This window comes from Mustela nigripes, chromosome 7, assembly GCF_022355385.1.
Source record: "Mustela nigripes isolate SB6536 chromosome 7, MUSNIG.SB6536, whole genome shotgun sequence".
NCBI lineage: Eukaryota > Metazoa > Chordata > Mammalia > Carnivora > Mustelidae > Mustela > Mustela nigripes.
In genome coordinates this window covers 96,298,019-96,321,907 of record NC_081563.1, presented here as the reverse complement: position 1 = coordinate 96,321,907, position 23,889 = coordinate 96,298,019, and the positions used below count along the sequence as shown (strand labels likewise).

The window sequence follows — 23,889 nt, the reverse complement described above, 5'->3', positions numbered from 1 at the left end:
TATTTGCTAGTTGCCCTTCCAGGTGAAAAAATACTCTTGAAGAGGATAGTTCAAGTCAAATAGCTTGGGCAGTGAACAAAACAAGAAAAAAAAACAAATCAGGCAAATATTTTTTGCTTGAGGATATGAGCAATGTGTCAACAAATGTGTTATCTCTGTGCTACTTAAAGTTTTCTTTTTTGGAATTATAGTTGGTTACCTTTAGGTTTTTCACATGTTCTAAACCAAGTGTAAAATGTATCCTGGATTACGGTAGCTACTTTCTGCTGTAACGTACTAGGGGATGTTTATCAGTACTCCAGGTAGAGAGGACGCCCTTGTCCAGTAAGGTTGGGAAACACTCGAGCATTGCTACGGGGGTCCTCCTGTACAGTAATGTATCTAAGGCTCTCAGAAGCTGAACTGTAAAGAGATTTGATTAGCAAGGCTCAACTCTTTATCTGGGGTTTCCCAAACTTACTGCAGCAGGGGGCAATGTTATTCACAGCACATGTATTACTATTCTTGAAGCCATTATAGAGTTCAACCACTTGGGGAAACTGATTACAGCATAACTGAAATTTGACTAAAACATCCTGGTAACAAAAACACCTTGTTTAGAAATACAGTAACTGTAAATTATTTCCCAACTAGTGTTTTCAAAAGCAGATGGCTACTATATTTAGAAGTTAAATTAATCCAAGCACATTCAATTCTACAAAGATTGAATTTGTTTAGGAAAGTAGCTGGGGATGAACATTATACTGAGCAGTCACAATGTGCCAGATATATTCGATTTCTAATGTAATCCTCAAAATGAGTTGGCAGAAGCCCGTATGAATGAAGCACTGAAAGATTAAGTTACAGATAACGAAGTGGCAGCTGGGAATGGAACTTGAGCCTGTGACTGAAGATGTGAAGAATTCAGAAGTTTCAGGTGAGTACACTAAGTATCTACGAAAAAGACAAAGATGAAAAGAACACTTAAAAAGTTACTGTAGAATGTAACTTGAATACTTCTCGAAAAACACTTTGAAAGGTGCAGGTCCATCTAAAATAGTTGAAGGCATTACCTCAATTAGATTTCCTAATGCGTGATGTGGACAAAAAAAAAGTTTGGACTCCGATAAATCCAGTGGTTAAAAAAGTTTACTTGCAACCCCCACTTCTCACTAACGTAAGAGCATTTTAAAAATAATTCAGAAAGTAGCTATCAAAGACTCCAATGGTGAAATATACAAAAACTTATGGAGTCACAAGAGTTCTGAATGATTAATTTATAAAAATAATAAAACATTTATCAATATCAACAAGAACATCAGGATTCACTCTCATCAATGTCCTTATCTGGGTCTTGCTCAGCAGCCTCCTTTTCCTGTTGCTGTTTCTTCCAAAGTTTGGCCATGGCCAGGAGCTTGAGGTTGGGTTGGTTGGCAGCATCTTCTGGAAAGATGTAATCATAGTACTCTTCCCAGCCTGCATCAGACTATGGAATAAAAGTAGAACAATTAAAAGATAAGCCAAAGACGGCTGAAATACACTATAGTTAAAGTGGAGATTTTTCACTGCAAAACCCCAGAGATTCAAGACGTATTCCTTATGTTCATTTATAAAACATCAAAGCCCATCACAGAAAAAAGGCCGGGCCTGCAAGACTGGGGTGAACAAGTAGCTGCTGAGTAACTGGGTGATGGACATTAATAAGGGCATGGGATATACTGAGCACTGGGTGTTACATAAGACTGATGAATCACTGAGCTCTACCTCTGAAACTAACAGTATACCATATGTTAGTTAACTGAATAAAGAAAAAAGTAGCTGTTGGGGTTGGTGTTACTGCAAGTGGAGCTCACAGAGCTAAAAACCAGGGAAAAAGCCTGAAGATTAAAGCACAGGTCCTCTCTAGCCAAGCAAGATATTCTGTATCTCCACCTCCATCTTGAGTTTTCTAAGATTTTAAGTTTTTAAAGATTTACTTAATACTTAGTAGCAAAAGTCATAAATCTGTGCACTATTATTCTGACTCCCTGCCCTTAACAGCCCCACCTCAAACTGGTCACTGATTTGGCTTCCTAGCACTGCTCTAATTCCAGCTTCCACCGTCATTTGCTCTGCTTACAACAGCTTTCTGACAGGTCCTCCTCTGATCTAAGCCCCTTGGAATATGCCGGCTGAAGCCAGCCATCGGGTCATGTCATTTTGTGTATAAGAGCCTCCCTATAGCTTACAAAGTCTCTAGATTGAGTTTTACCTAAAAGCGGAGTTTCATTTCGCTCTATTCTGACCTCCTGCTTAATGCTCCAGAAATAATACCACACTTTATATAGCTTCCTGGAATCAACCTTTGCCAATTGTCTCCCATCTCCACCCCTGGGTGGTCTATACACCCTGCTCTGTTTCCATGGTAGCCAGGCTGCCTGCTCCGATGCTCAGATTGTACATACGGCACTTAACAAGTAGAAAGTGCTCATCTGACATGAGATGACCAGCTCCAGGGTCTCAGTTCTTACCCCATCATCAGCCTGGACCTTTCTTCTCTTCTTGACTTTCTCTGGCATGAGTTTGTCTACTCTCTCCTTATCCGATACTGTTCCAAATTCATCTTCAAAGCTTCGCCATGATTCCAGCAACATAAGTCTCTCTTCCTTTTCTTCACAGTTCCTCATGGTTTTGTTAGCCTCTTCATAAATCTGTCTGCATTTAGCCAAACTTCCTTCTTTCCCTGAAGACAGCTCAAACTGGGCAAAGCTGATCCATACCTTAAGAAAAATTATTATAGAAGCAAACTAACCATGGCATCCAGGAAAGGATCATGTAATCATGCTAATTTCTAGTTAAGGACATCTGAACATACTAATGTGTTCATCTGTAGTATTCCAAAGAACGTAATGATTATATGTTTCAATAATGTTGAATTATTGAATTATAGTCTGTTTCTATATCCAACTAGGTGTTTGAGATGGTCTTAAAATCCTGAAAAGAGTTTAACTTTTTATTCAATCCTGTGATATTTAAGTTACTCCTATGCAGTATAAATACTGACCTGGTATAAGCTTTATATTCCAAAGTCCTCTGAGACTCATGGGCTCTTTTCTAAAAGCAGGAAAAGCATTGAAACACACACAGACACACACACACACCCCAAAGCACTTAAAATACAGAAATATGGTGTTCCTTCAGAACTGCTCATTTAGGCAAAATCAAAGATCATCAACAGAGTGCAGGGTACCTTAACATGTTGTGTTCGCTGAAGCAATCTTCGGTAAAGATTTCGTGTTCTCTCAGTTTCTTCCTGTTCAATTTCAAAATCAATATACGATTTCCAAAGCACCTAAGAAAGAGAACTTAATAAGTCAGGCTTGACATTTAAAGAGCAACATGTCCCTATCCAAAGCTGAGCTTAACTACCATTCTGACCTAGGACATCCAGGAACCTAGGACTTCTATGAACAATTAAAGTACTGGCAAAATCGAGACAGTAAACACACTGGCATTTACAAGCTGGCCAAAACTTGGCTACCATTCTACATTATGAGATACAAGTCTCTGGATTCATCTTTGGATTTTCTTTCAGAGTTTTTCAATGCTGGACTTACCAAGAAAAGCTCAGAGACCTGTCAAATCTCCCAGACACTGCCATGATCCTATCGCACACAACTGACTTTACCAGGAGAAGACATGCCTAAATTAGCCAGGATATACTCTTCTTACCTCTACTGTAAATTCCTTGATAGGACTGAGTTCACCTCAATGACTATTCAGTAAACATCGTACCTGTTAGGTGCTGCCTGTCAGGGAACAAGGATGGAGTAACATGTGGCCCGGACGCCTGGAAGCTGAGGCCAACTGATAGAACCATTTTATTTATTTATTATTATTATTTTTTGATAGAACCATTTTACATAAAGACCAGCCCTAATGCAGCTCGTAGGACCCAAGCCATAGATGCAGACTCACATTAGGTCAAGACTAAAAGGCTGGGTGAGTTCAGCGGCTCTCAAACAGGTCTTAGCTGTGGTTTGGCGCCACCTTGTGGCTTACGTTTAAATAGGGAAGGGACAATTTCAGGTCTCAGGCAGTGGCAGTTTAAGTTCAGGAATATGCTAGTGTACGCAAAGCTTCTTTTGCTGACCCCATCTGGGAAAAACTGTGCCAGGAGAATCTGGGGATGTGCAGTTTCAGTCTTCATCCACTCTGTTCTCCAGTCAGGGCTGCCTGCTGCCTGTATACTTGCCTGTCCCATCCCCTTCAGGTTAGCCTTCCATGTGAAGAAGGGAGGAAGAGAGCCAGTCACCCACCCCATTATATCCCAACTCATCCTGGTATCATCATGGGGCTTTGCTGGGCTGTGGTATCCTACTAGAGGGCTGCTTCTCCCACTCTCATCCTTCTATCCCCCCAACAGTAAAGTACTAATCTGATAAGACAAGACTGCAGGTGAGTTTATCTTTATACTCGAAAATGCCCAACATGTAGATGCATCCCTAGATGCAATACTAGGGAAGTATTTAAAACAAAATATTCATCTTGAGATTCTCACCTCTGGCATGTCTAAGCGTGGCTGACTGATAGCTAACTCGTAGATTGCCCGCGCTCTCTCAATATCACCGAGGATCGTTTCTAATTCTGCAAATTTAATCCAAGAAGTACAATTTTCAGGTCCAAATTCCAAGAACTTTTCATAAAGCTTCCGGCATCTGTCAAATTCTCGAAGCTGCAGTTCCAATTCTATGTAACCTTTAAATAACTTGTTTTTTGGACATTTGCCTATGGAAGTTCCCTGGAAAATAAAAGGACCAAACCACTGTGATATGTAGATTCAACCTGTGTACTGATGTCGCTGACCTGTCTCAATAGCTGTTCTCTGCTGAGGAAGAACGTGGCAAGCCATTCTTTCCCTCTGTGGTATCACACTGTCCACACTGGTTCTTGATGGAAGGCCAACGGAAACCCTCTACTGCACCCCGCTGTCAAGAGGGCCTGTGCCCACTAGTGCCTGTTCAGCAAGAGAGGGCTGCAGAACTGTCTGCATGAGTCCTCTGGATTTTACTTAGTTTCTCAGGAGCACCTAGGGAATATGGATGTCAGGCGGATGAAACCTCCCATAAATAAAGTGGTGATCACAGAACGAAAACTGCCTGACTGCCCACAGCCAAGGCAAGAGTGGCTTTACAGAAGGACATCTGCATTTAAACAGCACTTGATCTTATTAAGAGACTTTAGAACAGCTATTAAGGGGAAGGTGCACGTAATACCCCCAGGGTTTGCACAAGATGATTCTACTCAAGAGCGGAATTAGATCTAATGTGATCTAACGTCAGATCTTTCCAGTCTGAGAAAAGATCTGGTAACTGGCATCTACAGATAAAGCTTCCAATGTTAAAATAGAGTAATTTAAATGTTATCACCCATTTTTTTCTTCAAAGGCCGTGCATTTTCTGACACTTTATAACATCTCAGTTATAAAGGCAGAATACTTCTGTCACATTCTTAGTAGGAACTGTCCAACTTATAAACACTAAATTAATTTCCTTCTCAAAGACGTCAGTGATGATCTTGATCCTTCCTTTTTCCTCCCAAGATTTTATTTATTTATTTAAGAGAGAGAGAATGAGAGCATGCACACGCAAGCACAGGGAGAGGGGCAGAGACAGAAACTTCCAAGCAGACTCTGTGCTTAGCGGGGAGCCCAACGAGGAGGTCGATCTCATGACCCTGAGATCATGACCTGAGCTGAAAGCAAGAGTCAGACGGTCAACCGACCAAACCACTGAGGGGCACCCCGTGGTCCTTTCTTTACTTACCAAAGCTCTTCTGGCAAATGGTAAATTTTTCTGTCTTATTTCAAATTGTGCATATAGTAACCACATCTTGGCAAATGTGAACTAGAAAACAAAAGCACAAAACACATCTAAAAGAGTTGTTTCAATTACACTAAAGCTAAAAATTTAATAAAAGGCCACATGCAATTAGATTTCCCTAAATATTCAGAACTAGGACAGATATATTTTCTTGTTTTTAAGCAAGTATGAGGTTGTTTATTTCACAAAAGTTACAAACAGTAATCTAAATACTTTATTGTACTGCATGGCCCTGCAGCCCCTACTGAGAATTGGTTTTGTTTTGCAGGTATGCTTGTAAGCAAGCAGAACACACCATCTCTGTTCGGTCAACATCTCTACTTGTTTCTCATGGTGGAAAACAGGGCAGAGATAATGTCTCAACCATTTCCAGAACTTGCACGCAAGTTCACCCATGCATAGATCTGTTCACTCGGATGCCAACAAACCCGTTTGTTGTTTCCTGCACATGCTGTGGCTCTCTGATGTTCATCTTCTTCCTTCCACTCAGTCTATTCCAATTACCCACACACCTCTGAATTTCTGCATTATTATCTGTATTGTTCATTTGTCAATACAGGCTGTCCTCTCAACCAGACTATAAGGTGTTTTCAGAGGCAAAGAGACAGTTTGTTCTCACTTAGGTTTTCCAGGGTGCCATGCACAGCTAACTATTCAAACAGTAAGTATTATTTCACAAGTAATAGAAGCAGGATTCTGACACTTCGGAACAGAACACTTAAAGCAAACATACCTTTTTATGAGGAATTAATTCCAAAGAAGCTTGATACACCTGTCTTGTCCTCTCGGGATCCTGTATTAGGATAAAATTTCACCAAATACTGGTCTGTTACTGATGCTGGTTTTACTAGCACTAGAAAAAAGGTACACTCCCAACCTGAGTGTTTTCACAGGGTGCTATTCTCAAATTCTGATTTCATCATTTATGATCAAACATGAACTACCTGTGGCCATCAGACTTTGGTTAAAGAACCAACAAGATAGCCATCAATCTCTGAGAGCTTGTCTGTAGAAAGGCTTCTGGCCTGATAGTAGAAAGAAAAAAGATGTTTTATAGTTTCAGACTGTCAGCAGAAAGATAGTCTTTCCCAATTAATTTATAAACAACCAATTTCTGAAAATTCCACCTGCTCTTTACTCGAAGCAAAGATGTGTCATCCAGCTGTGAGCCCTACTTAGGAGGCAGCCCAGAAAACGATAAAAAATAAGCTAAAGACAGCCTCATCATTCCAAGTTCCAAGTGATAATCTTCTGCCTCAAGTTTAAACACAAAATGCAATAAAACAAAAACACCTCGCCTGGGCCAATGACAGAATGCCGAGTTTAAAAGGCTGCACAGAGAATAGGTAATTGCCAAATCAAGAATTAGGCTCCTGTTTCCTGGACTCCATGTGTCAGTACCTACCACCACCACCCATTACAACCGAGGTGTACATGCGGGTGTGAAGCAGCTGGGGAGGAGGCAGCCATCAAGAGCTGAGGCAGAATTCCTTTTTTACCTTGGCCTCCAATTCTTCATAGAGCGCGTAGTTGACCCACAGATAGATATAGCGCTTCCAGTGCCGCTTCTCCTGAATGGGTGGCACATTGGCAATGGCTCTTTCGTAGACTTCTCGAACAGTTTCTGCTTCTGCATCACTTTCCACCAAGCGTAGGTAATCAAACCATGCATCATAATTGTGTGGATTAGCCTAGAAAGACCACAGTTTAATGACTAGAAACCAAACCAAGAGCTACACTTGCTGGACTCTGTGAGGTTTTAAAAAAAAAAAAAAAAAGACACTAGATTGACTTCCTGTATTTTAGCAACTGTTTAGCACCTATCTCATTTAAAAATACCATTCCTGGGGCACCGGATGGCTCAGTTCAGCACCTGTCTTTGGCTCAGGTCATGATCCCAGAGACCTAGGATCCAGTCCCCGCACTGGGCTCCCCGCTCAGCAAGGAGTCTTCTCTCTCTGCCCCAACCCCAACTCATGCTAGCGCACATACTCTCTCTCAAGTAAATAAATAAAATCTTAAAAAATACTATTCCTGAGATTCTAGAAATAGAAAAGAAAGAGGAACATAGAGGACAGACTATTTGTCAGGTGTCCCACAGCAAAGCTGCTTTCATATACAAACCCCACCCCCGCAAGGTAATTAGTCAATAATTAGATGCCTACTTTAATAAATCTATTTGTTAATATGCCTGATTGCATATCGTTATGTCTAGATTTGAAATTACAGTGGATGATGGGTATTAAGGAGGGCATGTGATGTGATGAGCATTGGGTGTTGTATGTAATTAGTGTATCACTGAACATTATGTCAACTGAATTTAAATTAAAAAAAAGGAAAATAAATAAAACTTTAAAAATAAAGAATAAAATAAAATTCCAGTGGAATCAGAACCATGGTCACAAATGTGAAACCTGCCTTCTCAATTAATAGTCATTTATCTTGAATGTTACCTTGCTGACCCTATTTAACACCAGACTCGGTCCTTTGGCCATATCCTAATTCATCTCACTAAGCCAAAGTTTTTAGATGCACAGCAGACCAGTGAAGGAAAATGCTACTATCTTTGAGCTCAAATCAAAACAGTACATCAAATAAAGAGATAAGAATGAAACCATATCTACAGTATGTGTTTTGTTCACTACCTTTAAGCTTAAAAGGTAGTGTAGGAAAACTGTTGGGCTCAATCTCTGACTCTTCCACCTTCAGAGACGAATTCACATGGATTCCCAGTTTCTGCTCAAGTTCTACGGCGCCCCATCAGCAACCAACACAGTGACTTTCAACGTATGGGTGGGAGAGCAAACCCAAGCTCTGCTTGCTGGCTTTCCTATAAGCCCCGCTGACTGCTGTTGCACTGGTTGCCAATCATGGCAGATGCGTCAACAAGAGCGTGATCCCTGGGAGCCCTCGCTTGCTATCCTCACTTCACCATTGCTGCTGCTGGCCAGCACATCTCTGTCACCTGCGGGGTTTGGCGTCTGCACCAATGCTCACCTTCACCTCTTCCTCATACTGGAATCTTCGCTTGCTCACAATGATGTCTTCAATACCCCGTCGATCACCAAACTTCTTCTCAAAGATGGTATAGTTTTTAAAGAGTTCTTGGGCCTCCTGCTTTGAAATTCTATCCAGGGCATACTTGTAGATTACTCGTACCCTTTCGAACTAAAAGCAGACAGGAGGATTACTTCTACAACACAATACTCTCCCTTGAGCCACAACTTGAAAGGTAATTATGACATAATATATTACTTGTTAGATTCTGTGGTCTCAAAGTGTCCAAAGTAAGACTTTTCTTCCCCTTGCTGAGGTATTTGTCAGGGCGCACTGACACTCTCCTTTGAGCTCCATACGATCTACCTGACACTGCCAGTGGGGTGTCATCTGTGCATCTCAGACTAAATAGGTCCCAAACTGACTTGTTACTCACCCCCAAACCTGGATCTCTCTGTCTTCCCAGTCTTAGTAAGCAACAGCTACTGTCGTGCACCTGCTCAAACCCAAGCCTCAAGCCCTAGGAGTCCTCCTTGATTCCTCTCCTGTCCTCACCTCCCACTTCACTACTTCAAAGAGCCCTGCCACCTCTACCTCTTCAACATAGCCTTCTCTTCTCCCCATCTCTCCCACCCCCGCCACCATCTCCATTTCTTCCATGGCCATGTCAACAGTTCCCCTGCTTCCACTTTTGCCATGTTCTTCACAATACAGTCTCCACAGATTAGCTAGAGGCTGTCTTTAGAATGTAAATCCCATCCTACTGCTCTTCTGCTAAGAACCCTTTGTACTTCCCTTTGGCCTTGGAATAGTATCTGTAGTCCTTACCATGGTATATACAAGACCCTGTATTTGGACCTCAGCCTACCTCTCTCAATTCTGTAGTATCTAAGTTACTTTAAGGGATTATTTCTATACATATTATGGAAGACCAGAACCAACTCATTTGTGGGGCAATCTGTTTCCATTTCAAATTCTGTTCTCTGTTCTCAGGGCTCTGGACTTCTGTTTTCCAGTTTTATTACCTGTAAAACCCTTTAATGAGGAGACCAAATGAAGAACTCTCAGTTTATACACAATATTCTTATCACAGATATAAAGGCTTAATTTTCAAGTAAAGCACAACACAATTAGGAAACTTCAGTACAACCTATAATCACTCAGTTCCCAATCTGCAGCTAAGCCACAGATGTATGATGTTTTCCTTGAGAGATTTTGGAAATGTTTTTCCTAAGGTTAAGTGGGTAAGAAAATCGAATAAACTCAACGTGTACAACAAGTAGTCTTTCCTAAGCTGTTATGCAATGTAACTGAGTTCTTCAAGGGTACTTACTTCCTTCTGATTTTCTTCAAATTTGGCAAAAGCAACATAAAGGTGTTCATCCATATGTTCGTCTCCAAAGAATTCGACAGCTCTTTCATACACTTTCCGTGCGTGGGCAAAATAACCATGTTTTTCTTCAAAGCGGGCATACTTGATCCAGTTCTTAACATCAGGGTGCACGAGGACAAGTTCAGGGGAATTAAGGAAATACCACACAAGACAACAAGGCTTTTCAAAAAACAAACAAACAAACAAAAATCAAAACCCCCAACAATGCAAACTATGACTATAAGGTTGATAAAATACATTCAAAGATGAAGAACCACTGAACTGTGACCTCTGAAGGGGGCCGTGACTTGTTCATCGTCTTTCCCCAGGGCTTACTCAGTATCTCCGTAGTGGGTACAAACAGGAGTCCGGAGAAATGAAAAAGCTGAAGACTGTTACTGACCATGTATCCTGGACAAGTCATTTAACTTGTCTAGGAAGCAGTTTTATCATCTGTAAACAGAGAAAAAGAATACTAACCCAACTTCAGTGACTTGAAAGAAAAGAAAGTATGTGTAAAGCTCTTAGCAGTTTGGGGCCAAAGGAATGTGCTCAATAAATGCCACCTATGTGTTACAGGCTCAAGAACATCAGTATTTCAATTAATGATTAAGAAAAAAATGTTACAAAAACAAAACTGCTAATTGGAGATAGAAGAAAAAGGTTTTTTCAGGTTTTTTTTCTCTTTTTACTGAAATATAGTTGACATAAGAAAAAAAAGTTTAAAATTAACATTTTATTTCTTAATAAACAAAATCTATTTTTCACCTACCTCGTTTAAGGAAATCATTAATTCCAAAGTAGTAATACATTCAAAAATGGCAATGAAGTTAAAAGCAAAGGCTCTGAGGCTGCTGCTGGGTTCGAGACCCATCTCCATCACTACCGGAGACCCTGGCCACGCTGCCTCTCACTTGTGCCTGTGTCTCCCATTCCAAGACTGGAGTCGCTCACACACCACAGGGCTATTCCGAGGATTAAGTGTTGATATCTATAAAGTGTTTACAACAATGTGTAGCACATAACAAGCGCTTTAAAAAGCTTCTGTTAAACTAATCATATTAATAATGGGCAGAGATCACAGAGACCTTAAAATTGCATAATAAAGTTGATGCTTGTTTTTCCTGGTAGTTATGTTCTATGAAGTCACTTAATTAGCAAATACCAAATCATTGCTCCTAAGGGAGATATTTGTATACACACACACCCACTCACCCACCCCCATACAGATTATCTTAAATCCTAAAAACAGCTCTTCTTGGTAGATTTGATTGTTTTATAAAGGAATAAACGAGGTTTGGAAGTGTGAAGGAAGCTGTCCCAGGCTGCCCCTCAACAGGTGCCACAGAAGGGACTCACACCCATCCAACTGGCCCTGAAGCCTGCTGCACTACACTATGCTGCCCTCCTAACTCCATACTCTGGATGCAGTCCAGTAATGGTGCTAATGACCAACACCCTAGAAAAACCTAGTGGAAAAAAACCCCACAGAAAGAGGACTGGCTACAGCAGCCAAAGCGCTGGTATGTCACTTTCCACAAGGAGCGCCAAAATACAAACAAACCCAAAGTTTAAACAGAAAAAGCTCAATTACCTAGACCACAAACTTATTCTGACCACCTATGTCTCTAGAAAATACTTACGTAGTGCATGAAGCAGATGAAACTTGTATCTTTGACCTCTGGGTGTACTTAATGGCTGTTCCTACGTCCAAACCATGACCGTACCTCCCTGGGAGGAGTAGCACCCAGCACAGTAACGGCACCAGTCAGACTCACTCAAAGGATATAGCGTTCATAAATGGTGCGGGCCCGGTCCACCTCTTTGTATCGCAGCTCGAAGTTGATGTAGGAGTGCCAGGCTTGCTCCTCAGGCTGCCATTCCATCCAGCGCTCAAACACCTGCCGGGCGCCAGCAATGTTTCCCAACATCTCCTCCATATACGTGTATTTGTACCTTTAACAAAATCATCCCCAAACATTGGTCATGGTCAAAATGACTTAGGGGAAAAAATGATCTTTGGCACTGTATAGTTCTAACTTTGTTAAATGTGAAGACTTAGGGCTTTATCTTCCCCAGAGGTTAAATCGAGCATGTTTTCTTATCAAATAGAAGGATCAACCACAGGAAATAAAGATATATTTTTCTTAAAAATTGCTTAGTTTAACAATAAGTTTCTTATGCAAAAAAGATTGTAACCCAAATCTTAGTTTTGATTGCACAGCTAGTACATGTAGTGATTATGACTTAATATACTACAGGACATTATAAACTACTTACAGTACATTTAAAGAAAAAGTAAAATGTAAATTAAATATATGTGACAGCAACAATGTAAATAAAATAAATACACAAAAATGCAGAACTTCCCTAGCCTACAGAAAGCTGCTCTGGCAGATCAGAAACTTACCAGAACTGGTTGACTCGAGGCAGAGTTGTTATGGCCCGGTCCCAGATATTTCGGGCATGGTTGACCTGGCGATTCTTCATTTCCATTTCTGCATATTTCAGCCAGAGTGTAATATTTCGGTAGTCTACATCTAAAGCACGTTCGTATATGGATCGAGCCCTTAAAAAGCCAGAATTGGAGGCTATCAAAAGCAGTACATACCACACCTGGGGCAACTATCTCAAACCATCTGCAGTACCCTATTTTATCATGTGTCCTCTGTAAGTCAGGTTCTGAACATAAGAAAAGACATGTTTTCAGGAAGCTTACAAACTCTCACAGGAAGCTAGACATGCACGTATTTAACTGAGATATGGTAAACGTGAGTCAACATTTACACAAGGAAGCGAAAGGGAAGAAATAGCGTCTGGTGCAAACAGCTAAGCAGGAGGTAACTCCAGAGTTATGAAGGTGAGGAAAGCTCCAGAGGCCACAGTGGGTAGGGAGGAGTTCTCACTGCAGGCAGGGAGAATAGCCTAGTTTAGAGTAAGGAGACACAATGTGTTCAGGGAGTGGCTGGTACACACGCACAGAGGGGGCAGTGGGTATGTTGGGAAAATGCAGGCCTGAGCAACAGGAAGGGCCAGGATGTGACCTTTATCTTGTTGGCCACTGGCTTCCAGGGAACAATTTTTATTAAAAAACAAAAACAAAAACAAAAAAACAAACCAATACAGAGAAAGCAGAAGAAAGTGCGCTTCTCTGTCTGTAGTGTGTGATGCAGGCGAGACCCACCTGCAGTGTCTCCCTGGCCGCTCCCCGCAGGACTCATCTACCACAGTGCTGGTGGGGCTCCTCAAGGGAACCCTAGGCTTCCACGGAACAGTGTGGAAAATTCCTAACAGAGGCACACTCTTTCACTTGTGTTTAACTTCTTCTACTTCTTTTGTCTCTTAACTTAGGATATCTTTACATATGAAATTATACACTCAGCAATTTTACCTCTGAATCTCCTTTAGACTCTCTTCCCATTGTGCATATTTTATCCAGTTACTAATCACAGTCCTGTTTTTTCTTATGTTATCTTCAAAAGTCTGGAGGAAGGGAAAATGGGTCAAATTGAGGGGGAAAGTAAGTAAAAATGACACCATTCTTCGCCTATTAATCCTGCTCTAAAATGTTTATTCATTTCGTTTTTATTTAGGAGAAATTCCATCCTAGAATTCTTGAGAAACAAGACACTCACCAATGTAGGTTACAATCTCAGGTATTTCTTTAAAGTCTTACATGCAAACAAAGAGAAAAACTTTAGATATGAAGAATTACTAGCAGACTTGTTGATATTTTCTCTTATTGCTAATAACTAATTACTTTAATATACTCAATACTTGTTCCTAGTAGGAAGATGTTTTTGACTATTTCAGTCCTCTTGTTAATGTCTCAGAATTTCACACATCACTCTTTGAACATCACTGTTAGGTAGATACAACAGGGCTAGTGGTTTAAAATTGCCCTAGGGGCACCCGGATAGCTAAGTCGGTTAAGCATCTGATTCTTGATTTCGGCTCAGGTTGTGACCTCACGATCGTAAGACTGAGCCCCATGAGCTATGATAAGTGTGGAGACCACTTAAGATTCTCTCTCCCTCTGCCCCTCCCCCTGCTAAAACACAGGCACGTGCTCTCTCTCTCAAAGTAATAAATAAAATCTTTAAAGAAAAAAAAAATTGCCCTAAAGTGATGATCCTAGGGTGAAGAGGTCAGATTCCCAAGTCTTCTCATGGCTCTTTCCCAAGTCTTAATTCCTACCACAGAAGGTGGTAGAGAGACAGTACATAACAAGTGGGCTTGTTAGTCCTGCCCCTTCCAGTTGTAAGACATTCCACTTTTTAAACTTCCATCCCTCTTTGATTCAGCACCAAAAATGAGATCTCAGGCAGGTTTAATTTCTTTATACTTTCAAAGATAACTCCTGGCATGTTTTCTAAAGTTCAGCAAAATGCAATTATCTGGTAACCAGAAGTTGCAGTACTCATCTGGCTAGAGACACTAATCTATTCTCATATTTTCCAGCCTCTCTAACGAACGAGGAATTTGCAAATTCTGACCTATAAATTCCTAGCAATGTTATTAATAGAGTGGAAAATAACTGACTGACCTTCCTTTTTCTTAGCTTGTAATCATTTAGCTCTTCTTCATCTGTGATCTTCTGTTGAGGTGGAGGTGGAAGAAGCTCAAGCTCTCTTTCTTTAGCTTCTCTTAAGAGTTGCTCAGCAGTTATCTGGACCTCAGCTGGGGCTTTGTTTTTCACCTTTTAAGACAGAAGACATATTCATTCTTAGTAGATGCTCATCACACAAGGTTTAGGAAGCAAAGAAACATTTTTTAGGAGGCAAACTTTCTAAGTATTATTACAAGATGCCCTCTTAGTAGAACAGGTTTTCATTTCTCTATGAAGCTAAACAAAATCTTATGCTAAGTCATAGCTAAGTATTAAGAGAAAAGGTAGCAAAAATAGTAGATTTTTAGATTAGTATAACAATAAACTCTGAAGCTGGTTAGATAAAATTCTCTCTAGAGGTTTTGTTTTATCAAGATGTGTGCTATATCTCTTCTAGTGTTGCAACTTGTATTTAAAGAATTTTTCAATAATGCCTCAGATTGCATCTGTTTCTTCCATAGCATGTCAAGTCAAAGGCAATATTCAGTAAATTCCTGTAGTGGGCCATAAGCTTCTTTAAGACTTAGTGCTGTGCTGTCCTCTGCTGCTCACCCTGCTTGTGTGCTCTCTTTCTCAAATAGATAATAGATAAAATCTTAAAAAAATTATGGAACTGAATTATAAGAAATATTAATTGTTCAATACTATGTGTGGGATGAGTTTGTTAATAATGATGATGGCTCACATGTAATCACAGACATTGTGCTATGTGACTTATATAAATTATCTCTGGGAGTTATCTAAATGGATATGACAAGGACAAGCTCAAGAGAGCCACCTGGGCTGGAGAAACACACTAGAGTGAGGGCATCTGAAAAGTTTTGGGACAAAACCTGTCACATAGAACACTAAGTATCAGCCACCTATGGAAATATCAGATAACGTCAAATTTATTGTTTAATTAAATGAATGCCACTACACAATCCATGCCCCCTCATTCCTTCCACTCTCAGCTGGGCTAACTCCTAGTCAGCCATCAAGTGTCAGTTTAAACATCACTTCCTCAGCAAAGTTTACTCTGCAGGAACCCCTCACACAACTCTCATTATTCCACGACATAGTCTACGCTGCCTCACTAGCATTTGGCAAGACTGCAATTTTATATGGACTCATATAAAGTGAATGCCGCACATCGCCCGCATTAGACCATAGTTCCCCAGCGCCTAGCGCACTGACTAATTTCTGCCGTGTGACCCCACTTCTCCCCCAGCAAAAACACGTCCTAGGACGAAGGCCACGTCAACACGGGGGTTGCCCCGGGGTGACAGAAGCCTGCACCCCACTACTGGCTGACCCTTCCCCTCCTCCTTCCCCTTGGCCCACAAGGGGTAGAACCGCTCCAGGCATCACACTTTCTCGCCGCGAGCCGAAGCAGGCTGGGACAAGCCCCTCTCCAGGGCCTCCTCCCTTAAAGCCGCTCGCGGTCTCCTACCTTGGCTACTTTGGGAATCCTCTGCTTCCCGGCCGCGGTGGAGGCCGCCATGGCTGCAGCAGCGGACCTCGCGCCAATCTAGACTCCAGAAAAAGGCCGCGAGGGCTGGCTGGAACTCCGAAAGCTTTCTGACAACAAGCCAGATCCCGGAACAGGAAGCGGAATTAGCTGGTATGACCTTTGACTTCCCGCACGCGCGGTGACGCAGGCAACTTCGTTTCTGTGGTAACCGGGCTGAGCGTCCTCCTCCGAGCGCCGTGTCTCAGAGTTGCAGGTGGGGCAGAGCTGCCCCGCCCGAGAGGGACGCGGGGACAGGGTCCAGGGCATCAGGGGCTCATCCCCAGGTCAGTCTCCGGAACTAGGAGGACCTGCGTGGACAGGTGGGTCGGTCGAACCGTGGCGCCGGGGAAGGGGAATAAGAACAAAGCTCGGATCCGGAGGCTCCGGTATGGGGGGGAAGAGAAGCAGGCCAGAAAACTACCTTTCCCAGCATGCTAAGGGCGGAGCTGCAGCGTCCCTAGGTGTCCCCGCGACACGTTGCATTCTGGGCTTTTTAGTCTCTGTGGTCTTCTTTTCTGGACAGTTGTGCACAAATAAACTCTTAAGGCTTTTAATTAGAAATAACAGAAGGTATTTTAAAGCCAGATAATAGAAAAAAGTGAAAGGAAAATATCAGAGTACAAGCAAATAAGCCACCCTTGTGGTCAGATAAACAGATGTTTAAATATTCTGTGAATGTGCCTTAATTACGTAAATCTGTTAGCCCTGATGTCCTTAGTTATGAGACCAAAATAATAGTATCTATTTCATAAGCATAAAAGAGAAAGTCTATGTAAAGTGCTCCATAAATGTGAGCTGGTGTAATTCTTCTTCTTCTTTTTTTTTTTTTTTTTAAGGTTTTATTTATTTATTTGACAGAGAGAGAGAGAGATCACAAGTAGGCAGAGGCAGACAGAGGCAGCCAGAGGGGGGGAGGGGGGAGCAGGCTCCCCGCCAAGCAGAGAGCCTGGTGTGGGGCTCGATCCCAGGACTCAGATCACGACCCGAGCCGAAGGCAGAGGCTTTAACCCACTGAGTCACCCAGGCACCCCAAGGTGTAATTCTTGACCTGTCTTCAAAACAAAAGTTAATTATATGCAAGCAAATGGTTAAGCGAATTAAAAAAAAAAGACTTTTTTAAAATGGTACTTTTAGGCTCACAGAGAAGTTGAATGAAGGTACAGAGAATTCCTGTTTCTCACGCCTGTCATTCCCCTTTCCCCAACATTTCTCACATTTATTATAGTTGATGAACCTAACAGTAAAACATTATCACCCAAAGTTCACAAGTTAACATTAGCGTTCACTCTTGGTGTTACACATTCTGTGGAATTTAATGACCTGTATCTACCACCAAAGTATGGTAAAGAATGGTTTCACTCTCCGAAAATTCCTCTGTGCTCCACCTATTTATTCTTCTTTCCCCTTTCGCCTCCTGCAACCACTGGTTTTTAAAACTTGTCTGACAGTTTTACCTTTCCCAGAATGTCGTATCATTGGCGTCATATACTGTGTAGGTTTTTCAGGTTGGTTTCTTTCACTCGTAGTATGCATTTAAGATTCCTCCATGTTTTCATGGCGTGAAAGCTCATTGGTTAAGAAATGACAGTTGCACGTCTCTTGGTGTTTAGAAGAAAAAATATTTATAAATATACTCTGTGTATTTTATGCATTTAGAAAAATCACATCTATGTCTGTGAACAGTGCTTTTGGGAAAACTTTAAATGAAATCATTTGCAACCAGGGTAGAAACATTTGTCATAGCTCTCTACTACCAATTTTATTATTTAAATATTTGTAAGTCATCTCACTTTTCAAATTTTAAATAACTTGAATGAGATTTTATATTACCGAAATAAAATCACCTAATAAAATAAAAAAATACCTATTAAAGTAAAAAGGTGCTTCCGTTATGTGATGTCCTTTAAACTTGTAACTATGCATAACTGATTTAACAAAGTTTAATGTTAATCATCTTTGGCCGCCTTCCAGAGATGCAAACACTTTGAATGTTTTATTTCTAGTTGTCCTCCTTCCTTCTTAACAAGTTCTTATTGTCCGGTGATTCGATGCTGTTTTTGTTTTTAAGCAAAAGTTGTCATCATTATTTTTTGTTTGTTTGTTTTGCCATCAGTGCTTTTTTAGATAAACCTGCTTGTTTACTTCTTTTTCTTCAGCATTTTATCTTATATTTCACTCTCTTCTGATTTTAATTTTATTTTTCCAGATTTACACCTTTTAGGAGTTCTTTTAGCCACATTCTTTGAGTGGTAATTTCTTTCCATCTTTGTAGTGAATTGTCTTTTTTAAGTTTTCATCTTTTAGTGATTGTTTAGCTAGGCATAGAATTCTGGGTTAATGGTTGTTTTTACCTTTACTCTTCTGGTGATTGGGAATCTAGAGCACAGAGGTCAAATTCAGCCCATAGGCTATTTTTGTAGAGCACATAAGCTAAGAATTTCTTTTAAAATATTTTTAAACAACTGAAAAAATCCAAAGAGTATTTCAGGACACACTAAAATATATAAACATTAAACTTAAAATATAAAGGTTTAATTTCAAGTGTCCATGAGTAGAATTTTTAAAATGATTTTATTTATTTGAGAGAGAGAGAGAGCAAGGGCTGGTGCACAAGTTGGGGGAGGAGCAGAGGGAGAAGCAGACTTCCCTTTGAGCCTGGAGCCCGATTTGGGCTCAATCCCAGCACCCTGAGATCATGACCTGAGCTGAAGTCAGATGCTTAACCAACTGAGCCACCCAGGTGCCCCTAGAATTTTATCAGAATACAATTATGCTCATTTGTGTTCATATCATTTCTGGCTGTTATACTGTATTAGCAGAGTTTGGTAGTTGCACAAAGAACATGAGACTCAGGAAGCCTAAAATATTTATCATCTGGCCATCTACAGAGGGAGTTTGCCAATCCTTGTATTACTGGCTCCTATTGTTGCTGATGTGAAATACACTTTTAGTCGAATTCTTATTCTCTCATAGACACTTGTCTTTTATCTGGTTGCTTTCAGGCTTTCTGTTATTAGCATTTCTTAATTTCACTACTATATATTTAGGATTTATTTTTATTTTTTATCTTTATTTACTTTCATTTTCCTGCTCTTGAGGATTCAGTTCTTTCATCATTTCAAAAAAAAAATCATTAGCCATTATTTTCAAACAACATTTTATTTTTTTTTTAAATTACTATAAGACATAGGTATTCTTTCTATTCTGTCTTACGTGTCTCTTAACTGGTTCCTATATTTTCTTTCTATTTTTGTTTGCTTTTTTCTAGAAAATTTCTTCATGGCTGCCTTCCCAGTTCATTAATTCTTTTTAATTGTGTCTAATGTGTTTTTAACCCATCCAGTTAAAGTTTAATAATCATATTTTACATTTTTAAAGTTTTTGTTCTTTTTCATAATTACCTGTTTTCTTGACTTTTCTCTTTCTCTGTTTCTAATAATTGTAAACATACTTATTTCATCATCTTTTTCACAGTCTATTATCTGATATTTGGGGGAAATGCACACTATATAGGTAGTGTGGGTTGGGATGCATACCTAATTGGGCTAGGATTTGTACTCCTACCCAGAGCTATCAGTAGAGAAAGCTGCTTTGCCACTTCCAGGGGCTGGTAGGTTCAGTTCTTTTAGTCTCCTCATTTATCAAGAGGTTCACTCCTCCAAAGTCCATGTTGGACACATGGCTTTGGTTTCAGGTCTTGGTTTTGCATGAGGCTTCTGCTCTCCCCACTGAAGGTGCAAACTCTTGTCCTGAGGGCCTGCATCACATTTGATCACTCCCTGAGCCACTGCACACAAACTCATTGCCTGGGTGGGGGAATTTCCCTTTGCTTGTTCTTTTGTTTCCTCTTTTCCCCAAAGCTCAACTCTTTAATTATGCTTCCTTATTTTATTTTACTTTATTAAAAATTTATATGTATTTGTAGCATTAGCCTACAACATCATGTTTCACAAACAGGATGTCTCCTTCCAGTTTTGCTTTTAAATTAAAACCAAAACCAGGAATGACAACATTTATGGCTAGCTTTGACAAGAATATAGACATTACTAATGTCCATTTCTACCCAAAGTAGGTAAAGGATATTTGCAAATATGAAAATTTATTGTCTCTGCTAATGCCATGTCTTTGTAGCAGGCACCAAATTTCACATTCACAGGGACTGTGGAAATTAGTAGAGTATTTAATGGCTCAGATGGTAGTCAGCCAGGTTCCGATTAGCCTCCTTTGAAATAATACTGTCATTTTATTGCTTGGTATTTCTTCTCCCTGATTTGGAGTAAGAAGGCCTTCAGAGGAGACATCCTCCAGTGGATTATCTCCCTCCTGGGACATCGTGCCCAGCCAGCATGTATTGTGTTTCCCCTAACATAGAAGGTACTGTCCAAAAGTCCAAAAGAGATAGGACTTCAGTTGAGAAATCATACGAGCATTTCAGATGAAAAAATTCTGGGTGTGGGTAGTAGTGATGATTACATAGTGATATGAATGTACTTAATGCCATTGAACCATACACTTAAAATGGTAAAAGTGGCAAATTTTGTTATTTGTATTTTGCCACAATAAAAGAAGTCATGACCTCAGCCTTATATGTAAAGTTTTTTGTTTTTCATGCTGAGAAGATATTTTGCATTGAGAAGGTGTAATGAAGAATGCATTGCTGTATTTTAAAATGCTTTTTAAAAATTAAATGTTAAGAAAGATTAACTTTAGAATTAGAACTTGGAATCAGCTCATATTGCAGCTGGGCTGTATAAAGCCATCTTAGGAAGGACATGTCATCAGGTCATCAGAACTGACGGCCACTTTACTAATGCTATGTTCATTTATTCAAGAAAGAATGTGTTTATTGCAAAGGGGATTGATCATTGTCAACAATGTAGAGACACCCAGGAAACTGTGAAGGTGTCATCCAAGCATTTGCCATCTCTGGTTTCCTTGGCTTGGCATCTCTGCAGTAGACGAAGTTCCCCCAGACCTCAGGAACTTTGTGTGACTTCTTCATGTCCACTCTTTTGAATCCTGAGAGTGTCCATGCTTAACAGTAATAACATTAATGATGATATGGCCAATATTTACTAAGCACATGTCAAACACTGCTTTTAGTGTTTTGCGTATATCAACTCATTTCTAAGCCTTTTACAGTATGCCTATTATCTCTAATTTGCAGATGAGAACACTGAGGCACAGAGAGTTTAAATAACTTGCTCAAGGTTACACAGCTATTAAGGGCTAGACACTGGGTCTCATCCCCAGTACTCTGAATCCACAGCTTGTGTTCTTGGCCATGACCCTGTGTAATCAACCTTCTGATAGCCGAGCTTTCATAGCTGTGCAGTTAGTTCTTCTGTAAAGAGAGTGCATGGATGGCTTTTGCCATGGCAGGTGTGGTGGTTAAGCCCACTTAAAGAAATGTTTGCTTATTTACATCTGTAGGATGTGAAGTAAATTTTGAGCCACCATTTCCAATTTGGGAGATGTTATAAATAGCAAGGTTTTCTTCCTTTGCAGAATGTGAAGATCTGAGTTCACATTTTCACAAGACAACACGAGGCTGGAGTTGAGAGTACATGCACTCCCCAGTTCACCTCAGTTCCCCTGAGAACACCTAGGCTGTGGGGCAGTGGCCACATAGCACACCTTGTTCTATCAAAGGAGAGGAAGTCAGGCTTGTATTCAGCCTGCATAACTTCTTTGTTAACTGTCTGAGCTGCAGAAACATCTGGACTGTCTGACTGTTAACTTTCCCACTGTAAATGAAAAATTGGCATGCTGGGCTCCTCTTTTCAGTTTCTGTGAGCTTGGACAATGCAGGGCATCTGCAAGAGCTGGGTCTGCTCGGCAGGCGCCAATGGAGGCCTGCAGAAATGGAGGGTGGTGTGAATTCACCAAGGAGAAGGCCACCAGGTGAGGATTCTTGGCTGCCACCTGCCATCTTTCTAAGTCTCCCTGCATGACCCTGCACCTCGCACCATTTACATCCCAGTGTGGATAGTTAAGAGCAGTCAACCCACAGTTAAAGTGAACACCAGTGGACTGGGAGGATAGGGCACCCTTACCACAGAGGCAGCCCACAGTCTACTTTAATGGGGAAGGAACAGGGGATTGGACTAGAAGGCCATGCCCAGGGTTCAGTTTCTGACCAAATATGAGTGTCCTGAGGCAAGTCACTTCACTTCATGGACCTCAGTTTGCTCATCTGATGAAGGAAGACCTTGGTCCAGTGCTGTCTCAAATCCCTGTGGTGCTCAAGTTCTTTGGTACTTTGGCACATTGGAAATTATGCAAGGGTGCATCTAAACAACAATGATAAAAACAAAAAGCCAAATGATAGAATATTGTGTTTTGAAAGAAAACCATATGTACTATATAATTCCACTTATGCGATACTCAAAATGTAGCAAAGTTCATCTACGTGATTGAAGTCAGAATTGTTACCTTTAAAGGGGTGAGTGACTGGGGGGTGCCATGAGACAGTGTTCCAGGGTGCTGGAAATGGTCCATATTGTTCCTAGGGTTAGTGCAGTGGTGAGTATTAATGTGCCTGTTTCAGGTATACGGGCTAATACATAATAAAATGATTATCCCGAAGATGGAGAGGAGAAGTGAGTTGGGGGAAATTGGAGGGGAAATAAACCATGAGAGACTGTGGACTCTGAGGAAAAAACAGGGTTTTGGAGGGAAGGAGGTGAGAGGTTGGGTGAGCCTGGTGGTGGGTATTATGGGAGGAATATATTGCATGGAGCACTGGGTGTGGTGCATAAACAATGAATTCTGGAACACTGAAAAGAAATTGAAAAAATAAATAAAATTTTTAAAAAATGATTATCCCGAGGAAAAAGGAAAGGAGGAAAAAGGAGGGAATGGAGGGACAGACAGAGGGTGGAAGAAAATAGACACACACATATATTAAGACATTAAGAGAGAGATTGAAATCCGTCTGTGGCCTGCTGTTCCTGTCAGCAGCATTCCCCAAAGTGTCTTTCTGGAATATTAGATTCTCCACTGTCGCTATCATTGGAAATTCTCCTCAGTAAGGGTGTGGGAAAGGCTGGATTATACAAAGAAAGGAGGCACTTTATTTGGAACTTCTCAAGGACTTTAATGGGCATGGTGGCCCCTCAGAAAGGCCATCCTAAAGAGTGCCTTTCCTACACTTAATTGACCGCAGTAATTTTTTTTTCTTTTTTGTCTCAGAACGTCTCTCAGGACTGTTGCTTTTCAGGGCTCCAGTCTGAGGAACTCTATTTGGGACATGGGTAGAAGCTGCCAGTATTTCCCCTATAACTCTTGACCACATGCCATGGTGGCCAATTAAATAAAAAGGATTTTGAATCAGTAAATAACTCCTTTCAATGTTTTTCAATCCTATTGTTAGAATATTAAAGCAGCTTTGTTGGGAACAAAGAGTACAGTTGCAGAAATTTCTAGATGGGCCACTTCTCAGAAACACCATTCAACTGGAGAGAAACATGTGGCTAGTTTGTGATGACCGTCGTCACAGCCGACCTCCAGGGGAACATGTGTGTACCACCAGCACTCAATACCATGTTCACTCTGACCATACGGAAATTGAATTAAT

At 40.8% G+C, this 23,889-nt stretch overlaps 2 protein-coding genes across 2 annotated transcripts in view; one reads left to right on the top strand and one right to left on the bottom strand.

Annotated features, from left to right (window-relative positions):
- Positions 1–1,110: 1,110 nt before the first annotated feature.
- CRNKL1 (crooked neck pre-mRNA splicing factor 1) lies at positions 1,111–16,403 on the bottom strand. Its single transcript, XM_059406451.1, has 14 exons — positions 16,251–16,403; positions 14,756–14,908; positions 13,601–13,692; positions 12,620–12,778; positions 11,999–12,165; positions 10,171–10,349; positions 8,838–9,008; positions 7,340–7,531; positions 6,574–6,633; positions 5,784–5,864; positions 4,520–4,759; positions 3,209–3,310; positions 2,490–2,738; positions 1,111–1,465 (listed from the first exon to the last, which is right to left on the bottom strand). Exons 1-14 carry the CDS (start codon positions 16,299–16,301, stop codon positions 1,298–1,300), a joined length of 2,064 nt encoding a protein of 687 aa, XP_059262434.1. The 5' UTR covers positions 16,302–16,403; the 3' UTR covers positions 1,111–1,297.
- Positions 16,404–16,459: 56 nt separating this feature from the next.
- Positions 16,460–23,889, top strand: part of CFAP61 (cilia and flagella associated protein 61) — a 281,559-nt gene continuing 274,129 nt past the window's right edge. Inside the window, exon 1 of the mRNA XM_059406453.1 lies at positions 16,460–16,630. The gene's annotated coding sequence lies outside the window, so the exon portion shown is untranslated. The remainder of the gene's footprint in view (positions 16,631–23,889) is intronic.